The sequence below is a fragment of the Stenella coeruleoalba genome, assembly GCF_951394435.1.
Source record: "Stenella coeruleoalba genome assembly, chromosome: 16".
In the NCBI taxonomy this organism is placed as follows: domain Eukaryota; kingdom Metazoa; phylum Chordata; class Mammalia; order Artiodactyla; family Delphinidae; genus Stenella; species Stenella coeruleoalba.
This window is the reverse complement of record NC_137162.1, coordinates 19,391,409-19,413,044: the sequence shown is the minus strand read 5'-3', so window position 1 is coordinate 19,413,044 and position 21,636 is coordinate 19,391,409. Positions and strand designations below refer to the sequence as shown.

Below are 21,636 nucleotides of genomic sequence, written 5' to 3'. Positions count from 1 at the left end.
CCATTTGGGGTGTCCTGCGACTGGGCGGTCCAGACCCAGTGGGAGCAATTCTAAACCTATAAAAGCTCCCAGAGCGAGAGAGAATAGTGGAGGAGCAGGGATTCTGCACACCGAATCCCACCCGCGTCCAGTACGTTCCGTGTTCGGGGACGCGCGCCAGCACCGTATTTCCAAACAGCCCGAGACCACGTGAGCACCTACCCGCACCGCTACTGGCCCTTAGCCTCCCAGTCTTCGCTTTGGCGCCGAAGCTTTCCCCCCTAGTGGTCGAAACCATTGGCTCCACGCTCGGAGGGAATACGGGCCAACCTCACGATCAAGGCTCTTGTCCGAGTGAAGCTTCCGACTAATTATCAGGAAAAACTCATCTAAAAATTGAGGAATCAAGTGAAATTCACCTAAAGACATTGAAGAAGGGCTCCTTCTTCCAAAAAGAAAGAGCAGATCTGACTTTGATTCCCCCTACGCTCTTTGGGGGCTGCGAGGGTGGTTCCGTCCGAGGCGGAGACTCCGCCTCCTTGGGCGCCGCCATTTTGTTTGGCTAGAGGGGAGAGAGCGGCGCTTTGGGGGGAGGGGTCTCCTAGGCGCCTCACCTGATCCAGCTGCCGAGTTGTTGGTTCTCTCGCGGGAGGCCTTCTCCCCGGCTCGGGGCGAGGAACCATGTACATAAAGCAGGTGAGGCCTGTGCGTCCCTCCCACCCTTCACGGGCCCGTGAGGACCGCTCCTTGAGGCGGGGGTGTCGCTTCTCCCCGCAGGGTGGGCGCGGGGCTGGACTGGGACTGGGTGGGAGGGGTGAGGCCCCGGCCTGCAAGCGCGGGGGCCGCGGAGAATTGGGGCGCCGCTTTGCAGCCCAGGCCTCCCCGCAGGGCGCTCGCCTGAGGGAGGCGGGTTCTCGGGGAGAGGGGTGGAGGGGTCGGCGGGGCGGGGCCCTTTGGAGGGAGCCGGGCCTTCCCGGGAGGGTGAGAAGCGGCCCTGTGCTGCGGGACCGGCTAGCCCCCCGTGGGCCTTTTGCGTGGGATGTGTGGAGAGAGGGTCTCCCCGGCTCCGGGGACGCCCCTGAGGCCCAAGTTGGGGTGTCTCCCGACTTAACCGGAGAAGTGAAGGGGCTCCTCCTTCCTGCTGAATGTGTAGCGCCGCCTCATTCCGTTGTTACTTCTGTCAGAATGGCCTTCCCGCGCTGGAGTCCACCCCACAGATGAGCCCCTTCACACTCTTTACAAGAAGTGTCTCTGCTGGAGGTGTTGGACTCCAGGCAGTCCTGTCCTGGAACGGCGGCTCTTTTTGGCCCGAGTGTGTTACTGACAGGGGCTCCCAGGAAAGCTGGGCCGGTCTGCATACTCGATAGACTTTTAGACGGCCCTCTAAGGGTTAGCGTTCCAACGAACCGTATACAGGGTGCTTGGTTTTGAGAGTTCCCTAACAGGTTACTAATTATAACTCTTAAAAAAGCAACAGTGGCAATGGTTACTGATAAACGGGCTGTTTAGAAGTTTTTTTAAATCACTTTCCAAAATGAGTTTTTCTTCTAGGACATGGAAGCTTTTCTGTCTTGTGTTAAATGAGAAACCAGAACGGGAAGGAGTGCAGAAGGAAAATGTTAGCTTAGAAGATTTCTTTTGGGGTGTGTTCTGAAAAAAATCTCTCTTTTATTTATTAGGTTATTATCCAGGGTTTTCGAAGTTATAGAGATCAAACAATTGTAGATCCCTTCAGTTCAAAACATAATGTTATTGGTAAGTGTTCATGGTTTACTAGATCAGATTTATGCCTCTACAGCCGTTTAAATCCTGCCTGTGTTTAGGCTTAAGGAGACAGGAATTGTCTCTGAATATTACATAAATATATGTGTATTTTTTTCTATATGAAATTACTTTTCTGTTTTTTATCTGCACTGATGAAATTGCTTCCTTTATACGGTTAAAATACTTGAATAAGACAATCATAAATTCATCATTTTTATTTGGTAGCCTCGTATGTGTATGTTTTGACAGATTTAAGTTTATAGTGAATGACACTAAATTTAGCGTTTCAGCTCTTCTTGGTATGTCATTTTCTAGTTAAAGTTGACATTATTGCCTTATTTCAAAGGTGACCATTCTTTTTTCACAAATTAGATTGTTCTCAGATCTTTTTTATTTCCTATTATAATGTCTAAGGACAGACTACACAGATTGGTGGGAAGAGCATAAACTTTGAATTGTAACAGAATGGGGTTAAAATCCCAATTCTGCCATATATTCTTCAAACTTGACTTCCTGAGCTGCTTAGTTTTCTCATTTGCAAAGTGGAAATAATGATATACATCTCATGGGGCTGTTGGGAAGATTAAATGAGAAGGCGGTTGTGTGAGGACAAGGGGCTAATGGTGATTGCCTTTCAATATAATAGTTAATCTATAGGTTCTTCAGATGATAAGGTTCCATTTTGCTCGTACAGACAGCAAAAGTGTTTTCTGACACTGCTGAGTTTTTAAAGGATAGGTGAAATGAGTGCTTCTAGACACTAGAAAAGCAAAGATTGCTATTGACATAGATTCTGCTACAGTGTCCTCACAGAGTTTATTGGCATGCTAGTCGGCTTGGTCTACCATAACAAAATATCGTAGACTAGGTGGCTCAAACGACAGGGATTTATTTTTTCACTGCTCTGTAGGCCTCCCTCTCCATCATGCTCACAGGACCTTCTTTGTTAGAGCCTCTACCTCACCCTCTTACAAGAGCACTGATCCCACCCTAAAGGCCCCACACTCCTAACCTCACATTAATTACCTTCCAAAGACCCCCTTCTCCAAAAAGCTTCACATAGGGGGGTTAGGGCTTCAGCATATGAATTGGGTGGGGAGGGGACACAATTCAGTCCATAGCATGGGTGAGGTGAGATTCATAGAGAAATCAGCAAAGAGTGAACAATGAATACTGATGTTCCCAGAGAAACTTGGAGAATCATACTTTATTTTGAAATAAATGAATATATAATACAATTTAAAAATTGAGGGCAAGGAAAACACCTGCCCTTGGTACATCAATTGCAACTTTGTAGTTGGGAATAAAGAAAACATACTTTTCCCTCTGCCTTGCCTACTGGAGAATCATTCATTGAATTGGTGTGCCATAAGGGTAACTTGATTGTACTAGAGTTTTACTTTAGTAAAAACTAGAGTTTTACTTTAGTAAAACATTTTGATTATATGTGCCTTCTGATTTTCGTCAATAAAAAAATCTTTAGAAATGGAGAAAAATGAATAATCACTAGATTTATATTATTTCCTTAACTTACAAATTAAAAGTGGATAAATATCTTAATATGTCAGTTGTATACAGTTGTCCCTTGGTATCCTGAATGCTTGTATAAAACTTGTTATAAAATCTTAGTGTTTTTGCATATAACCTAAGCATATCTCTAGATTACTTATAATACAATGTAAATGCTATGTAAATAGTTGTAAATACAATATACCTGCTGTGTAAATAGTTGCCAGCTTGTGGCAAATTCCAGTTTTGCTTTTTGGAACTTTCTGGAAAGTTCCCCTACCGCCCCCACCCGGAATATTTTCAATCCGCAGTTGGTTAAATCCCCAGGTGTGAAGCACAGGGATTTGGGATTTGGAGGACTGACTGTAATTTTATAAATGAACTGTAAAATGATGGCCATTATTACTTAGAATGATTAAATTATATCTTTAGGGCCTATCAAGTATTTTTGTTTTAGCTATTATCAGACAGCTGTTTTACTACTTTGGTTGCAACATTAAGATTGTTAATAGTCACAGTTAGAAAGGACATTATCTAAATGTTCTTTCGTTTTAACTGAAAAAACATAATATGACTTTGTTTAACATATTTTAAAAATAGATCCCTTAATCATATAAGAAAGACCAAAAATAGTATACAGTGAGATTGTTCCTAAAAATGTCTTTTGAAAGCTTACCACTTTGATTGTTTAATGATTTTGACCCTTAAAAAAACACAAGATTTGAAGGCAGATACCTCATGTGCTGATACTTGAATGTTTGATGTTTAAGTGCAAGAACCATAAACCTTTTTAAGTTTACCTTTTTCCTGGCCTTCTAACAAAAGAAATATACGTGAAGTTATAGAACATAAAGAGCATAAAAGCTAAAAGGAAAAAATTTAAACTGTTATCCTCCCCAGAGCTAGCTTGTGGTTTCCTGGAAAACAGAGCCCGAGGCCTGCTTAGCTGCTAAGGCTTTAATTAGGAGGGAGCAGTCTGAGGGCAAGGGGTTGTGGGGGGTAGTGGTCATAGCTTTATAAAGAAGATACACCTGGTTTGCCGTCACATTGGATAACTTACAGACAGACTTTGTAAACCCACCACACCTTGGAAAGCTCAGGTGGGAGAGGTATGGAGAAGGTTTTATGTGCTGGCTTCTGTCTCTCTTTGGTCAAAGTTTACCGCATAGGGCATTGATTCCCCCCTCCCCCCCCCACACTGTGCTTTTGGATTGTGTTACTCTGGGGACTAACTCCCCTGGAGTGGTTGGGGAACTGCAACCTCCTTTGGGTTTTCACAGATCTGAATGCACCCCCAGGGTAGGCAGAAACAACCTGAGCTGTTGGGAGACTAGCCTTTCTATTGACAGGCAGCCAAGGCCTGGGTTAGGGCAGGTGAATCTGGGGACACACATAAACTGGGTCTATCTCAATACCCCTTCAGTTTTTGTGTACATATATATAAGTACGCCTTTTTAAATAAAAATTGGTTTGTAGTAATCTTTTGGTAATCTATTTTTTTCTCCTTCAGAATAAACTGAAATATCTTTCCCTATCATTAAGTATTCAACATCCTTAAAATTGCTATGTAGCATTCCACTGTGTGGGTAGGAGTAATTCTTAGGGAAATTATAAATTTTTCAGTTATTTATGAATGGATTATGGTTTGAACTATTTCTGTAATTTTTTAATGATAAATTACCTTTTAAAACTTTTATTTAGTGATAATTTCAAATTTACAGAAAAGTTGCATAAATAAAAACAGTACAGAGACACTACTTGTGTATCCTTTACCCAAATCTACTGTTTTGGGTTTTTTTTTAATTAATGTATTTATTTTTGGCTGCATTGGGTCTTCGTTGCTACGCATGGGCTTTTTCTCTAGTTGCTGTGAGCGGGGGCTACTCTTCGTTGTGGTGCGCTGGCTTCTCACTGCAGTGGCTTCTCTTGTTGTGGGGCACGGGCTCTAGGCGCGCGGGCTTCAGTACTTGTGGCGCACAAGCTTAGTTGCTCCGCGGCATGTGGGATCTTCCCAGACCAGGGCTCGAACCCATGTCTCCTGCATTGGAAGGCAAATTCTTAACCACTGCACCACCAGGGAAGTCCCCCAAATCTACTGTTAACATTTCCCCACTTGCTTTATCATTTGCACTTGCTCTCACACTTATTTTTCCTTAGAGTAAGTTATGTACATCATGGTTCTTTACCTGTGACTTCAATGTGTACTTTCTAAGAATAGGGATATTACTTATATAATCACAGTGTAACTATCAATGTCAGTAAATTTAACATCAATACAATAATGTTATTTTATTTTCTAGCTATGTTGGCTGACCCAGAAATTTTCTTTGTAGCATTTTTCCCCCTCTAGTACAGGATTTAATTTAGGATCAGGCGTTGCATTTAGTTGTCATGCCTCTTTAGTCTCATTTAATCTGGATAATTTCCACAGCCTTCCTTTGTCTTTTACAATGTTATTTTTGAAAAATATTACATAAATGGTGTGTCCTTTTCAGGGTATTCCACCTGGAGGCACATGATATCCATCTACTTCTTATTGATGATGATAATTTTGATCACTGAGTAGAGATTCTGTCCAATTTTTCCACTGTATAGTTAGTGTTTTCTCCCTTGCAACTAATATGGAGATGGGGAGAGACTTTTGGACTATGCACATATTGTGCTCCTTATCAAAATTCCCCCTTAGATTTAGCATTCATTGATAATTCTTGCCTTTATTCTGATGGTTGCAGAATGATGATGTTCCATTTCCAGCACTCCTTTCACATTTACCACTTGGTATTCTACTGTAATCAAACATCTTCACTCCTTAGCTATATATTTATCTTTTTATTATCAGTATGGACTCATGGATTATTCCCACCCACCACTGCCCCAGCACTAATTTATAATTCATCTAATTATTTTGGTGCTCAAATTGTCCTAGATTTAGCTAATAGAAGCCCCCTTCAGGCTGGCCTCTGTGTCTGTTATATGCCTTTTTTTTTTTTTTTTTAAAGCACTTCATTACTTTCTGATTTCTAGAATTTATCTTGGATTAAAGGTGATGACTTTGGGGCTAATTTGTTCAGGATATTGGTCAAGATTGTGAGAGAGAGTGGCATAGTTATTCATGACTCTTAACAATGAAAATTTTGTTAAACAAAAGAAGTTCAAATGAATTCATTAAATCTAAAATATTTGATATCCTTTTATGTATAGAATTGCTTATTTCTGAACTCAGGTAGTAAAAAAAAGTGCCTCATAGTTGTCTATATTTTTGTGATTCTAAGAACTATACATGATGTATAGGACTGATCAGAAACTGTTTAACATGGAAATGGTTTGAAAATTTTAAATGATTGTTTAAGTATTTAAAATTTTTAGCATTATGTGAATCTTTAAATTGTTAAAAATATTTTATTATATACAATTAAATAGAATTACATGTCCATTGTAATGATTATAAATCATGAAAACCAGGTAGTATATTTAGTTATTCCTGTTAATTTTAAAGTATTGGGAAAGAGCAAAAAAATAAACAATGAAATAAATTCCTTTAAGAAAAAAATTATCTGAAGACTATGCAAAAATTGCACTCATCTGGTAATTAAAGCTGTTTTGTTTATTGATTTGTTGTTCACTGTTCTGTTGTACTTAATTTCAGTTTTTAAGATGTTATGTTAGAAAATTGGATTTTATATTTTTTGAATACTTTCTGTAAAGTTTTATTGTTTTTTATACAAAATAACATGGACTTTTTGATTTTGTAGTGGGCAGAAATGGATCTGGAAAAAGTAACTTTTTTTATGGTAGGTATTGTTTTTTGAATTCTAAACATAGTAAGACCTAGGTATCTTATGGTAGTTTATCTGAGGTTATGTCTGCATGAAACACAAGAAATACTTCTTCAAATGAGGTTGCAATTTAATGTAGAGGATTTAGAGTATAAGAATCTGAGCTCTACTCTAGTGATTAGCCATGTGAGACTGGGCAAAACAGTTAACTTCTCAAAGTACTCTTTCAGTTTAAAAACAGAGATATTTGCCCTGCCTACCTTAGATGGGTTGTGAGAATCAAATGAGATAATATGTATGGAAGTGCTTTCTAAACTTCAGTGCTGTATATAAATGTTGTAAATGCAGAGAGAGAGAGAGATTCAAAGAATGTAAGTGCAGTAGAATAGTTAACATTGTTATGGAAAATGGCTTATCTGTTTCATCTAAATCAATTATTTTAATAAAAGATGGAGAGGTGTAAAAAACTAGACTCAACAAAGACAGTTGTTGTCAGAAGATTGTAAGTAGAACTTTAAAAACTATCTCTAAATATAAAATGCGTTTAAGCATAGTAATGCCTCTGTTAAATTCTTTGGGGAGAAAAAATATTTTAACAGATTTGGACTGTACAAGGAGTAGATTGAAAAAATTTTGAACCTCTTAGTAGTGCTTGAGGAAAAGGAGGGTGTAGTAATAGCAAAGGTTCTATCCCTTGTTTACTTACAAAGCTAAAGGGTACTCTTTACCCCATCAGTGGTTGTAATTTGGGGATGGTGAGAAGAGTAGGATTGGAGTGGAAGTATTAATATTTCCTGATCTCCAGGGGGGATGAGGGCAGTTTGAACCTGTCCCCTCCAAGGTGATTATAAAAGAAAACCAATCCCCACCTCCACCCCCAGCATACACATTCATATATACATACTCCCTCTTTTAGAGTGTCAAAGCTCTCTTGGGTGGACTGGGAATAGAACAGTTGAGTAAAGAGTTCCATTTCTAGGAGAGGGTGGTCCAGTTAGGCATCCTATGGAAGCAGGAATGGCTCCTTACAGAAGACAAAGGGTAAGTAAGTACTGCAGTAGAAAGTGGAAATCTGAAACATTTCCTACTTAGTGCTATTTATTTTGAAAAAGTATGCAATTAAGGATATTATAGGAATATATCCTATTTTGTTAAATATTTTAATTTATATTATTTATATCTACTGGATAAAAGCAACTATAGCTTGAAACCTAACCATGTATACTTTGATCAAGAGGTACACCTTAGTTCTAGTCTGTTCGTGTATTTCAGTGTTTTTATTTTCTTACCTTAAATATTTCAGCGAAAACTTAATGTTTTTCTAATATCATCATTTCCTAGCTGATTAGTCTGAAGTACAGGCAAATTTTCTGCATTCCTTTTGTCTATATAAAACAGGTAATCTACTTTATCTGCATTGTTCATTACCTGATATACTGTATTCTGTGAAGGTATGGGAAATTACAACTAAGGCATAAATCCTTTTTTAGATCCTACTAATAGTTGTTTTTGTATTTCTAGCAATTCAGTTTGTTCTCAGTGATGAGTTTAGCCATCTTCGTCCGGAACAGAGATTGGCTTTGTTACATGTGAGTGAGACTGCTTTATGGATATTAAATACTTCTAAAAATACATTGTCAATTCTGGTAAACAAAATTATTTTTTCAAGTTTCAGATCCTTTGTGAACATGACACAGTGTGTCTCTTATGTATGTTGTTCTGCTGTGAAATTTAGCTTACTATATTAATGCAGGATAAAGGCTTAAATTTTATATAATGGTAAGAAAATTGTGCGAGTTCCCTATGGATGGATATGCCTTCCATATAAATATAAATTCTTTATTAGGAGTATGGCCTGGTAACGGTCTGGAAGCAGGTTTGCTGAGAAAGAAGAAAGTTAGGTTGGGGATTAGAAACTTTGAGACTCAGAATCAGAAGTTAATTGTGGGGACTTCCCTGGTGGTCCAGTGGTTAAGACTCCGTACTCCCAGTGAAGGGGGCCCAGGTTTGATCCCTGCTCAGGGAACTGAGATCCCACATACTGCAGCTAAGCCTGCGTGCTGCAGCAACTGAGCCCGCGCACTCTAGAGCCCATGCGCCACAACCAAGACCCAGTGTAGCCTACATAAATAGTAAATAAATAAATAAGTTAATTGGGAGCATAGAAAAGCAACCATTACAAACTAAACAACATAAAGTTACTTTTAGCCATATTTATACTTAAATGGTAACATCATTTGGTAACAACGGTAACATCCAATATGAAAGACAGTATATAGTAATGAAAATTGTTAGAATTTTTCTTTAGATAATTATGAATAATAAACTAATTTTAGGATAAAGTATAAAAGGCTATGATAAAATGATGTAACTTTATTTATTTACTTACGTACTTATGTACTTACTTACACTGGGTCTTGTTGCGGCATGCAGGATCTTCATTGCAGCACGCGGGATCTAGTTCCCTGACCATGTATCGAACCTGGGCCCCCTGCACTGGGAGCGCAGAGCCTTAGCTACTGGACCACAGAGAAGTCCCTGTCTTGTTTAAATATGGCTTATAATTAATTTTAAGACCAGAAAGCGAGATTCTTCAATATATCTCCACAGTATCTCTCAGACTTAAAGTTCTTTTTCTGACCATTATATTTTTCTCCGCCTCACTCTTTTTTTGGCTGCGCTGTGTGGCTTGCAGGATCTTAGTTCCCCAACCAAGGATTGAACCAGGGCCATGTAGTGAAAGTACCAAGTGCTAACCACTGGACTGCCAGGAAATTCCCTCCCCCACCTCTTACATTTGAATTTTTAGTCCAGTAATCAGGATTGATTCCCTATAGAAAAATCTCTCTTTAGGTTTCTCAGATTAGCATTAAAAGAATAATTTCTTTAGGTATCATTCTTCATTGTATTGAACTACTACATAATAGCAGTTTTCACAGTCTAGAAATTATCTGGGCTTGGTATGTAAGTAGTTGGGTCACAATCGGTCTGAATGTGACCCATATGTTAAATGCATATGTTTTCATAGCAGATTTAAAACTATATAGAATATCTCAAATGTTTAAAAAGACAGTTTTTATCATGTGACTTGTTAGGGCTCCTTTCTAGCATTAAGGTGAATCTATAAGAGAGAAGCCTCAAAGTGTTTTATATTTTAGCAAATAGGTAAAATTGGGTGGCTATGGGGTCTTATGCTCTAATGAGGTGATATGCAGAACAAGACCTATGTAAATCTAACTTTGACGTCTCTTGCATAGTTCTCATTTTTAAAATTCAGAATCAGAAGCTGTTTGGTTGAGTTTTATTATCCTAATCCAGTGTTTGCTGCTTTGGCAAGAGGGCTGTATATTAGTCTGATAGAAATTTTTCTCCATTGAATCAGGCTTGTTACCATGCACTAAACTTTAAATGTATTTAAAGAATATGAAAATCCCACTTATGCAACATATTAATTTTTCTCATGTTTTAGGAGGGTACAGGACCTCGTGTTATTTCTGCTTTTGTGGAGATTATTTTTGACAATTCAGACAACCGGTTGCCAGTGAGTAACTGCTTTTTCTTTTCAGTAGTAACATTGAGAATTTTATTGATGCAACTGACTTTTTTCATGCTTTGAAACACTTATTTATAGTTGTACTTAGGCTTTTATAATTTAGTTCATACTAAAATAACTATAGCTTACATACTAATTTTGTCTTAAAGTTGTAATGAATATTCTGGTAAACAAATGGGAATGTGCAAGCCATTGTGAAAAAATGTCTTTGTCATAGTATTGAGTATTCGTGGCATATCTTTAGTGAGATGATTGAAGTTTCAAAATAATTGCTATGGTGAGGGACTCTGAAATGACCTTATTAACTATAAAGTTTCCACTTTTACTATTAGATTTAACTTTGGGCTTTTCCTTTTTTTCTTAGATCGACAAAGAGGAAGTTTCACTTCGAAGAGTTATTGGTGCCAAAAAGGATCAGTATTTCTTAGACAAGAAAATGGTCACGTAAGCATTTTTCTTTACGTTTGTAATTTCTATACAAAAGACTAAAAGTATTCTTTTACTTGCCTCATATATGGTACTTTTGCCTCATGTTCAACAAATCACAATTTAGAGCATAAACATAAGAATCAGAAGATTCTCTGAGGCTGATAGAACAGAAGGGTTAAATGACTGTTCTGTACTCCTTCATGCACCTTAGCTCAGGAGTTAGTGTACTCTTTTTGCTTATAGTTGGATTGTTATGTATTTGAAATTTTTTTTTAATTTATCAACAGGAAAAATGATGTGATGAATCTCCTTGAAAGTGCTGGTTTTTCTCGAAGCAATCCTTATTATATTGTTAAACAAGGAAAGGTAAGAAATAGTATCTTTTTAAGTGGAATTTGTTTTTTGAGTATATTCATTGAATGATGAGTTTGATTTCATTCTAGTGGTTAAGTTGGAGTGAAAATAGACCTTATTGTCTTCTGTTTTCATTGATTTATTTTGCACTGAAGTTTGTATTACCTTTTCTGTGGCCATAAATTTATGTACAAAATAGATCCATTGTATAGTGGGATAACAGTATTTCAGTAGAATTATTTAAGTGGATCTTATTTTCTTGGTGATCTGTATCATTTACCAAGGTGCACTGTACTGGAAGACATTTTTGGTTTGTAGAAGTTACAATCATATTTAAGGATGTTGTAGAAACTTTATAAAAATCACATTTGAAAAAAGTTACTCTCTGAAATTAATACTCTCTCTGTTAGTATATCACAGAGTTAAAATGCTAGAATGCTTAAATTACCAGAAATCTACCGTAGTGCTACATATTATTTTCCCTTAATACAATTTATATTCTTTATAGTTTTTAGGAGTTATATATTTTATCTGATTGTTCTACTGTTTCCTCGTATGTTTTAACTATATATATCTAAAATAATTTCTTTTTCTTAGAACATACCTGCAGTGTCCTAATAGCTTTCTGTTGTGCTATATTGAACTAGGGGAAAATCCTTTTAAAATGTCCACTTCTTATTTCATGTTGGAGGCTTTTTTAGGTATGTGTTGGAAAGTTAGCATTCAGAAGAAGTGATTAGAAAGAATATGGAGTTTCACTTTAAGAGCAAGAGTTTGAAAAGACTGTCTTTATAAGAGAAATTTCTTTAAAAGGAGGCTGGGGACTTCCCTGGCGGTCCAATGGTTAAGACTTCGCCTTCCAACTCAGGAGGTGCAGGTTCAGTCCCTGGTTGGGGAGCTAAGATCCCACATGCCTTGGGGCCAAAAAGCAAAACAGAAAACAGAAGCAATATTGTAACAAATTCAATAAAGACTTTAAAAATTGTCCACATCAAAAAAAACTTTAAAAAATAAAATAAAAGCAGGCTGATTTGAAAGCCGTTATCTGAGTCTTCCCTGCACACATACAACATAGTAGGTCCCTTTACATCATTTCAATTTTTGCTTATATGTCATTTCATATAAGCGATCTATGTCTGCCTCTTTTACAAGAGCATTACTGTCACTCCAACTCTTTATGCTGTATTTTCTTATTTTGTTTTGTTTTTCCGCATAGCAATTATAATGTAATGGTATGCATACTTCCTGGTTTTTTTCCACTAGAAAGTAGGTTCCTCGAGGGCAAGACCTTTTCTGTTCATTGCTATTTTCCCAGTGTGAACTCATACTTAAAGCTTAGCATGTGAATAACTTTCAAGGTAGAGCTCTTAAAGAGCATTCTGTAGCTCTGTAAATAATTATTTTTCTAAAACTTTTAGATCAACCAGATGGCAACAGCACCAGATTCTCAGAGACTAAAACTATTAAGAGAAGTAGCTGGTACTAGAGTGTATGATGAACGAAAAGAAGAAAGCATCTCTTTAATGAAGGAAACAGGTAAAATAAATATGATTCTACATTATTCTTTTTGTTGTGAATTACTTTTTCATTGTGTTATGATACTTGAGAGGAGTTATCCTCAAAAGTGTATTGTATGATAATTTGCCTATATACTGAATGGAGAAAAAATTAGTTTCAGGAAGTTTAAGGTTTGAGAGTTCCAATAATTTGTCTCTTTGAATAAAGAGTTGTTACTGTGAGGTAATAGTGCTTTTCTAGGTCACCTACTTTGTGCCTCTAATGTCCTTTTTATTATTAGTGAGGATAATAATGTATGTATTCCTCAAAAAATAATTGCTGGAATATCAGTTGGCATTAGGCTTTAAGTTGTTCAGGAGCAAGTAAATATGAAATTTTGAACTTCAGTCTTCCTTAGTACATTTATTATGGAAACCCTACTTTGCTTTTCAAGTGCTGTGCCCTCTCATGGCTTAGAGTCAGACAGTTTTGGGTTCAAAATCTTACTAATAATTACCTGATATTGTGACTTTAGACTTGACCTCCCTGGTCCATAATTTCCCATCTTGTGAAATCCTTTTTTATAGTTTGTAGTGGTGAGTAGAGGAGCAAAGTATCACCATGATTGGAATATAGTTGGTATTCAATATATGGTAGCTATAGATAATGCTGTTGTAAGAATTGAGAATCAGTGACACCAGTGATGTTAAGTACGTTTTTTTTTTTAATGTCATGGGAAGGCACACTGGCTTTTAAAGGAAGTTTAAACAGAGGCCTTTACCACATGTAATATAAGAATCAGTGTCACCATGTGTTTATTCTCCGATGCTTTTCATAATAAAGCATTTTAATGGCAATTTTAGCATCTTGGATTTGGTTACCACATAATATCAAAGAAATAATGCTAACGTTCTTAAGATTAAGTTTAACTCATGGTATATTTGAGAATTGATGTTACATAAAAATTTTATTGAACTCCTTCACCCCTCTCCCATTTATTTTTAAGAGGGCAAACGGGAAAAAATCAATGAGTTGTTAAAATACATTGAAGAGAGATTACATACCTTAGAGGAAGAAAAGGAAGAACTAGCTCAGTATCAGAAGTGGGATAAGATGAGACGAGCCCTGGAATACACCATTTACAATCAGGAACTTAACGAGACTCGTGCTAAACTTGATGAGGTAAAATACTTTGCCACTTCAGTTTAATTTTATTTTTACGAATATATTAAACTCATTTTATGTTTATACTTTTCAATGATTTTTAAACACAAACTTCAAAATTTTAAAACCTCTTAGTGAATTCATTACTCAGCAAATTTACACTATCAGTTTACTCCAAGGAAAATGCCTAGACCCACATAGTCCTTGCTGTAGTTGTATCTGAAATATAATTAGGTGGTGATGTCAGGCAGACCAGGATGAGAGGAAGCCACCTTTAAAGTTTCATGAATTTTTTCCCTGGCTTTTTAAGGTGTAATTTGTAATTAGTATTGCTGACATTTTGTACAAAAATTTGTTTTAGGTAATGCTGAAAACTACAGGCATTTTCTATTTAAAACCACTACAATTATTTTTGGAAAAAAATTTTTAAGTGAATGTTTATTTTAACAGATATTTTAAAATTTTGCTAAAAATACTTAGCAGATATTAAAAAATTCAGCAGATATTTTAAAATTTAGCAGATATTTTAAAATTTTAAATACTGAACAAATTCGAAATGAGTTAGAAATCATAGCTTGGTTTTTTTCCCAGCTTTCTGCTAAGCGAGAGACTAGTGGAGAAAAATCCAGACAATTAAGAGACGCCCAGCAGGATGCAAGAGATAAAATGGAGGTAAGGTTATAAACCAGGTTTAGTCACATTTTTGACCACAGTAAACTTTTTGTACCAGAATTATAGAATGGTAACTTCAAGTGGGATGTCACCGAGATTGAGTATTGGAAAGACAGTAGTACTGAAAGTTTAAATGAAAGAAAAAGAAGAGACAAATCAGTGGTGTCCTGATTTTGCTGTTGTATTTCTAGTTGTCTAACTTGTTTCTATTTGATACTTTTTGAGTAGGATATTGAGCGCCAAGTTAGAGAACTGAAAACAAAAATTTCAGCTATGAAAGAAGAAAAGGAGCAGCTCAGTGCTGAAAGACAAGAACAAATTAAGCAGAGGACTAAGTTGGAGCTTAAAGCCAAGGATTTACAAGATGAATTGGCAGGCAATAGTGAACAGAGGGTGAGTTAAAGTGCTAAAAATGAAAGATATAAATGTTCAGGTGAGTGGGAACTGCAGAGGACAGTCCTTTCTGTGGCACGGGTGCTTGAATTTTTGTAAAAGATTTGGCACATTAAAATAATTTGCATTCAAGTTGCAACTGAGTACTATCTTTGTTACTTACATTTAAAAGTTAGTTTTGTGTTGCAGGATCAGTTTAAAAATTAGTTTTGTGTTGCGTGATCAGTCTCATGCATTTTTTTCATGAGAAAATATTTTATGCTAGACTTATAAATTAAACAACAGTTTTTAAATAGATTGCATTTTTACTTATCTTCATTTACAGAAACGCTTATTAAAAGAAAGGCAGAAGCTGCTTGAAAAAATAGAAGAAAAGCAGAAAGAACTGGCAGAAACAGAACCTAAATTCAACAGTGTAAAAGAAAAAGAAGAGCGAGGAATTGCTAGGTCTGGGATTTTTTTCACCAACAATTCTAATTTTCTACATTGTTCCTCTATAGAACCTTATTAAGTAGTTATGGGTTAAGAAGGTACAGTAAATAAGGGCAAAAGTTAAATGTCCATTTCAAAGTAATAGGCAGTGTCGGCCAAGCATTATTGTATGCTTATTGCCTATTCAAAAGCCCTAGGAGATCCACAGTATCACCACTGTAAATTTGACAAACTTGAGGCTCTGGGGGTGTTCAATAACTTGCCCAAGATAACATAGCTAAATGTTGGGCATTTAAAAACATGCATGATGATTGTTCTTTTTTTACCCAAATTGTATCCTGCTGTGTGTTCATTCTCCCACTTTATGTCGTTTTAACATCTAGACATTTTAATATCTATCCGTAGATTGGACTTGCCAACGTTTGCTGATTTCACAATTTAGTACATTATCATGTTTTTATGCCACTTATGTTCATTTTAATGAATTGCCTGTTGATATCTTGTGTCCATTTTTTTCTGATTTTTTTGGTCGGCTTTTTAAAATAATTTATTTTATCCTACTTATTTTTGGCTATGTTGCGTCTTTGTTGCTCTGCGCGGGCTTTCTCTAGTTGTGGCGAACGAGGGCTACTCTTCGTTGCAGTGCGCGGGCTTCTCATTGCGGTGGCTTCTCTCGTTGTGGAGCACGGGCTCTAGGCGCGTGGGCTCAGTAGTTGTGGCTCATGGGCTCTAGAGCACAGGCTCACTAGTTCTGGTGCATGGGCTTAGTTGCTCTGTGGCATGTGGGATCTTCCCAGACCAGAGCTCGAACCCGTGTCCCCTGCATTGGCAGGCGGATTCTTAACCACTGTGCCACCAGGGAAGCCCCTTTTTTCTGATTTTTTTTCTGATGTTTTATAGGGTTGTTTTATGTTATCTGGGCATTAATATTTGTTCTGTATGTTGTAAGTGTTTTCTCTTGCCTTTTAATCGTTATAGTGTCTTTTATTGTAAGGAGTTGAAAATGTTCAAATAGTTAAGTATAGTTGGAGCTATTTTGAAAATTCCTGAGATATGGGGTACTAGATTTGTGTAGGTTTACTGATTAACCCAGACCTGGAATGACCTTAAATCCTTAGGGGATGGGCTGTTTTACCTGACTGTAACTGATTTTGCAGTTAAATTAATGTTATATAGAACTAGTCCCAGGAGCTCCATTAGATAACAGTTGCTTTTTATACTTAATTCCTTCTTTTTTTTTTTTCTTTTTTCTTTTTTTTACCACACCATGCGGCTTGTGGGATCTTAATTCCCAGACCAGGTATAAAACCCAGGCCCTCAGCAGTGAGAGAGCAAAGTCCCAACCACTGGATTGCCAGGGAATTCCCTTTAATTCCTTCTTTTATGGAATTATAGAAATGGTTATTGTCTCTGTGTACTCTTGAGGTATCTATTGCAATTAAACTTGGTTATTTCCTGTTGTCCTTTTCAAACCATTCTCTTCTATCTTGTGTAGATTGGCCCAAGCTACGCAGGAAAGAACGGATCTTTATGCAAAGCAGGGTCGAGGAAGCCAGTTTACATCAAAAGAAGAAAGGGATAAGTGGATTAAAAAGGAACTCAAGTCTTTAGATCAGGCTATTAATGACAAGAAAAGACAGATTGCTGCTATACATAAGGATTTGGAGGACACTGAGGCAAATAAAGAGAAAAATCTGGAGCAGTATAATGTAAGAACTTTCATAGCTGCTTTGTGAAATCTTTCAGAAGAGTGTGAACATGTGCAGTTTCATCTATTTCTTTAAGTTTTATTTGTAAATGGTTTATCTTAAAATATACAAGACCAGATACTTAATTAGGCAAGACCAGCACAATGTAATATGATACATATGGTAGTTCTCTTTTTCGAAGAAGAGTTCTTACATGTCAGTGAGTGTCCGTATAGATTGAATGTATTTTAAAATATATTTTTATGACTTGGTAATATGTACCTGAACTCTACCCTTAACTAAAACATGACTTTATAGTAACTTAAAATTTTTCCATTTTTATATTCTAATGTAATTTTCTGTCAATGTAATAACTTACTGCAGAAGGTATATATATTTTGTTAAAGCATTGGTGATTTTATAACATTTTCTAAATGAATTAAACATTTACTATGCATGTTTAGTTAGCATTTTCTTAAAAAGTGAAGTAGAAGATAAAATCATTACTTTCAGAACAAGAAAGATCTTACATTATTTAAAATTAGAAAGGGAGAAAAATTCTTTAAGTGATATGTGTGGATATATATAGATGATTGGAAGTGATGAGAAGGGAGTGTGTAGGACAGGTGTAGGGTGAGGAGAATATATATATACATGCCCAGAAGGAACCTTCTTACCCCATGAGATCTGTACCAGTTGGTATGGTTGGTTTATCAAAAAAAGCCACTAAAAGCATAAAATCTTAAATGTGTATACTTATGTATATTTTATGTATAATATTTATATGTATTTTTTACACATATATAAATGTACATATTTATAAGTATTTAATTTTAAATAGATAAATATATGCGTATGTACCAATCTTTATTTTTTAGACTTTTTTTTTAAGAGTAGCTTTGGGTTCACAGCAAAATTGAGAGGAAGGTATAGAGATTTCTCATATGCCCCCTGCCCCCACACATGTATAGCCTCCTTATCAACCTCCTCCAGCAGAGTGTGTACCAGCCTTTTGATGTAGAGCCTAAGGTATTTCTTATGAATATGAGTAGTGATTGGAGTTCCTAGGGGACTTTCATGTTATGGACCACACATGTAAATACAGTTCTCCTTGAAGTTGGATGAGAACAGAATTCGGGTTTCAGTATAAGATCATATATCGCATTTAGTTGTCATGTTTCTGTTATCTCCTTTAATCTGGATCAGTTCCTCAGTCTTTTTGACTTTGCGACTTGACATTTTGAATTACTGATATAAAGTGCACAGTATCTATTAACTTATGTATTATATATTAAATAATTATTTTCCCTAGTCTTTTAGAGTTGATTTGCCCATTTAATCCAATTTTTAGTGACTCACCTTTGAATTTGTCCAAAACTAAATCAATTTTTTTAAAGAAACAACTCTTCCTTGTACTCATATCATCAGTTTATCTAATATTTAATGTAATCAGTTACCCCAAAACAAAAACATAGTAGGAAGCAAACAGAACTGACTCTGTAACCATAAACAGCTCAACTGGTAGGAAAAGTGACCAGGAATAATAGACAGCCTACTGGCCTTGAGAGTCCAGTGTACTTTGGGCTTTGTTCAGGATATTTTACGGAGGGGATGGAAAACACAGGTTGATTGAGGTAGTCAGTTATTTGCGAATTTGTTAGTATAGTTTCAGCTGCAATAGCTACAGTTCTGCCTTGAAATAAAGAAAAGGCATTTTGTCTTGAGTTCATGGAAATATCGACCTCAACAGATGCCCTTTTGAAAAAGTTTAGTGATAAACCAAGATTTTCCAGTGAGAGGTTTTATTCATTTCTTTCTCAAGCTTGAAGTTATTTTTCAGTATTTCAGCCACACTTACGTGTATCAAAATGACCACTTGTGAGGGTGAACTCTGTGCTTTATAATGGGTAGAGATGATTTTACAGTGCTAATTAATTGTACAAAACAGCCTTTTCGCTTCTTAGTCTGTTCCTACATCTCTTATGTTCTAGTGTGTGTTTAGAGGGGGAAGTATGAAAAGTATGCACTGCAGTGTTTTGAGAATTTATTAATGTATTTTTTCTTTTAAAATTCTAGGGTGTGTATTATAGAAGTAGTAAGGACATTAATGAACAAATTAATTGTTTTGATATATGTGTATGCCTGTTAAACCATCACCACAATTAATATAACAAGCCTGTTCATCACCCCAAAATGTTTCCCATACCCCTTGGTAATTCCTCCCTCCCTCCTTTCCTGTCCTCCCCTTCCATCCGCTGGTAACAACTGATCTGCTTTCTGTCACTATGGATTTGTTTGTATGGAATTGGATTTTAAATTTGAATTATTTTTATTTCCATAGAAACTGGATCAGGATCTTAATGAAGTCAAAGCTCGAGTTGAAGAACTGGACAGAAAATACTATGAAGTAAAAAATAAGAAAGATGAATTACAAAGTGAAAGAAAGTTAGTATAGCCTAAAATATGTCTTAATATTTTTGAGTAATGTGATTACTGGCTGTTAAACAGTCTTTAAGTTATAAATTAACTATTGAAGTTTAATTTCAGTATTTATTCAAATTTGTATACTATTAGAATATTAATATTTTTAGAATTAAAGACAGTCTAATTTTTATTGATTAGTTACTTGTGGAGAGAGGAGAATGCAGAACAGCAAGCACTTGCTGCTAAAAGAGAAGATCTTGAAAAGAAACAGCAACTTCTTAGAGCTGCAACAGGAAAGGTGGGCAGGTTCTTTCATTACCTCAGTTTGCATTGTCAGTTATTATTGCGCAAGAATTTATTAGCTTTCAAGAGTAGAGGGCAAATTACTTGTCTTATAAATACGAAAGAATGGGTATCATTTAAGCACCCATGCTATTAAAGAGAGCACTTTTGATTTTTAGATGGCGAGTCCATTTTTAATGTTGATGTCATAGAACAGAATCCATGATATAAAGTATTGCACGTAGTTGGCATATTTCAAGGGAGTGACCTGTTTTTGGAGAGAGTGTTTAATCTCTGGTATTTTTTTATTTTTTTATTTTTTTAAATTTTTATTGGAGTATAGTTGATTTACAATGTTGTGTTAGTTTCAGGTGTACAGCACAGTGAGTCAGTTATATATATACATATATCCAGTCTTTTTTTAGATTCTTTTCACCTATAGGCCATTACAGAGTATTGAGTAGAGTTCCCTGTGCTATACAGTATGTCCTTATTAGTTACCTATTTTATACATAATAGTGTGTATATGTCAATCCCATTCTCCCAATTTGGTATATTTTTTAATGTTTAGAGTAATGGGTTCATTTCTTACCAGCAGGAGTGCCATTGGCACTATTTTAATATTTTTCACTTCTAAACAGGCCATTTTAAATGGAATAGATAGTATAAACAAAGTGCTAGACCACTTTCGTCGAAAGGGAATAAACCAGCATGTTCAAAATGGCTATCATGGTATTGTGATGAATAACTTTGAATGTGAGCCTGCTTTTTACACATGCGTGGAAGTCACTGCTGGAAATAGGTGAGATGTTTTTGCTTGATATTTTGAGTTTTTAAAGGAAAGAGGGAATAAGAGTAACCTAAGAAACAACTTTTTGTAGTTTTAATACAATATGTCTCCCATTGTCGTCTATCCTCAGTTACTTAATTTTCTAATTAAAGATGTAGATGCTAAGTGTTTGTTCCTAATTGTAGAAGCTAGAAATTTCCCTTTTTTGTACTTCCTCTCCCTCCGTTGAAATTTTCTAAGTAGCCCTCCCCATACAAATTGGATTGCATAGAAAAAAAGTGAATTGTTTGCTTAAATGTTTATAGCACTTCAGATGTATCTGTTCTCTTTACATGTAGGTTGTTTTATCACATTGTTGATTCAGATGAAGTCAGCACGAAGATTTTGATGGAGTTTAATAAAATGAACCTACCTGGAGAGGTTACTTTTCTGCCTCTTAACAAATTAGATGTAAGGGATACTGCCTATCCTGAAACCAATGTGAGTTGATGTGTGTTAAGGTCTATCTTCCTTTCAATACGTTTTTTCTTGTGTTTAGCACATCCTAGTGCACAGGCACTGTACATTGGTATTCACGTGATCTGTGAGATAAACATTCCTGTCTTACCGAAGAGCATAGTGCTGGATGAGGAAAGGAAGGGAGACAGAGGTCACAGCCAAGACATAAAACAAACAATTGCAAAATGTGCAAAGTGTTAAAATATTGGGTTGGCCAAAAAGTTCATTTGGGTTTTTCCTGAAGATGTTACGGAAGAACCCCAACGAACTTTTTGGCCAAACCATACATAAGCACAGGATACTTTGAGAGTGTATCTCAGGGAGACAAAATTAAGATGAAGTAGCTGGAGAAGAATTCCCTGAGGAACTATCATTTAAAGTAAATATTTTAAAGTTTTCTGAATGTACTTTTTTTAAATGGCTTATAAATTA

At 36.2% G+C, this 21,636-nt stretch overlaps 1 protein-coding gene across 1 annotated transcript in view; it reads left to right on the top strand.

The window, feature by feature from the left end:
- The first annotated feature begins 537 nt into the window (after nucleotides 1–537).
- The window catches only part of SMC3 (structural maintenance of chromosomes 3), a 32,331-nt gene continuing 11,232 nt past the window's right edge, over nucleotides 538–21,636 (top strand). The window contains exons 1-17 of the mRNA XM_079900792.1: nucleotides 538–675; nucleotides 1,659–1,734; nucleotides 7,005–7,043; nucleotides 8,550–8,617; nucleotides 10,498–10,569; nucleotides 10,946–11,025; nucleotides 11,298–11,376; nucleotides 12,783–12,900; nucleotides 13,868–14,043; nucleotides 14,617–14,697; nucleotides 14,926–15,090; nucleotides 15,416–15,537; nucleotides 17,018–17,231; nucleotides 19,552–19,655; nucleotides 19,833–19,932; nucleotides 20,558–20,718; nucleotides 21,045–21,186. Coding sequence (XP_079756918.1) covers nucleotides 661–675; nucleotides 1,659–1,734; nucleotides 7,005–7,043; nucleotides 8,550–8,617; nucleotides 10,498–10,569; nucleotides 10,946–11,025; nucleotides 11,298–11,376; nucleotides 12,783–12,900; nucleotides 13,868–14,043; nucleotides 14,617–14,697; nucleotides 14,926–15,090; nucleotides 15,416–15,537; nucleotides 17,018–17,231; nucleotides 19,552–19,655; nucleotides 19,833–19,932; nucleotides 20,558–20,718; nucleotides 21,045–21,186 — 1,812 coding nt within the window. The 5' untranslated portion in view covers nucleotides 538–660. The remainder of the gene's footprint in view (nucleotides 676–1,658; nucleotides 1,735–7,004; nucleotides 7,044–8,549; nucleotides 8,618–10,497; nucleotides 10,570–10,945; nucleotides 11,026–11,297; nucleotides 11,377–12,782; nucleotides 12,901–13,867; nucleotides 14,044–14,616; nucleotides 14,698–14,925; nucleotides 15,091–15,415; nucleotides 15,538–17,017; nucleotides 17,232–19,551; nucleotides 19,656–19,832; nucleotides 19,933–20,557; nucleotides 20,719–21,044; nucleotides 21,187–21,636) is intronic.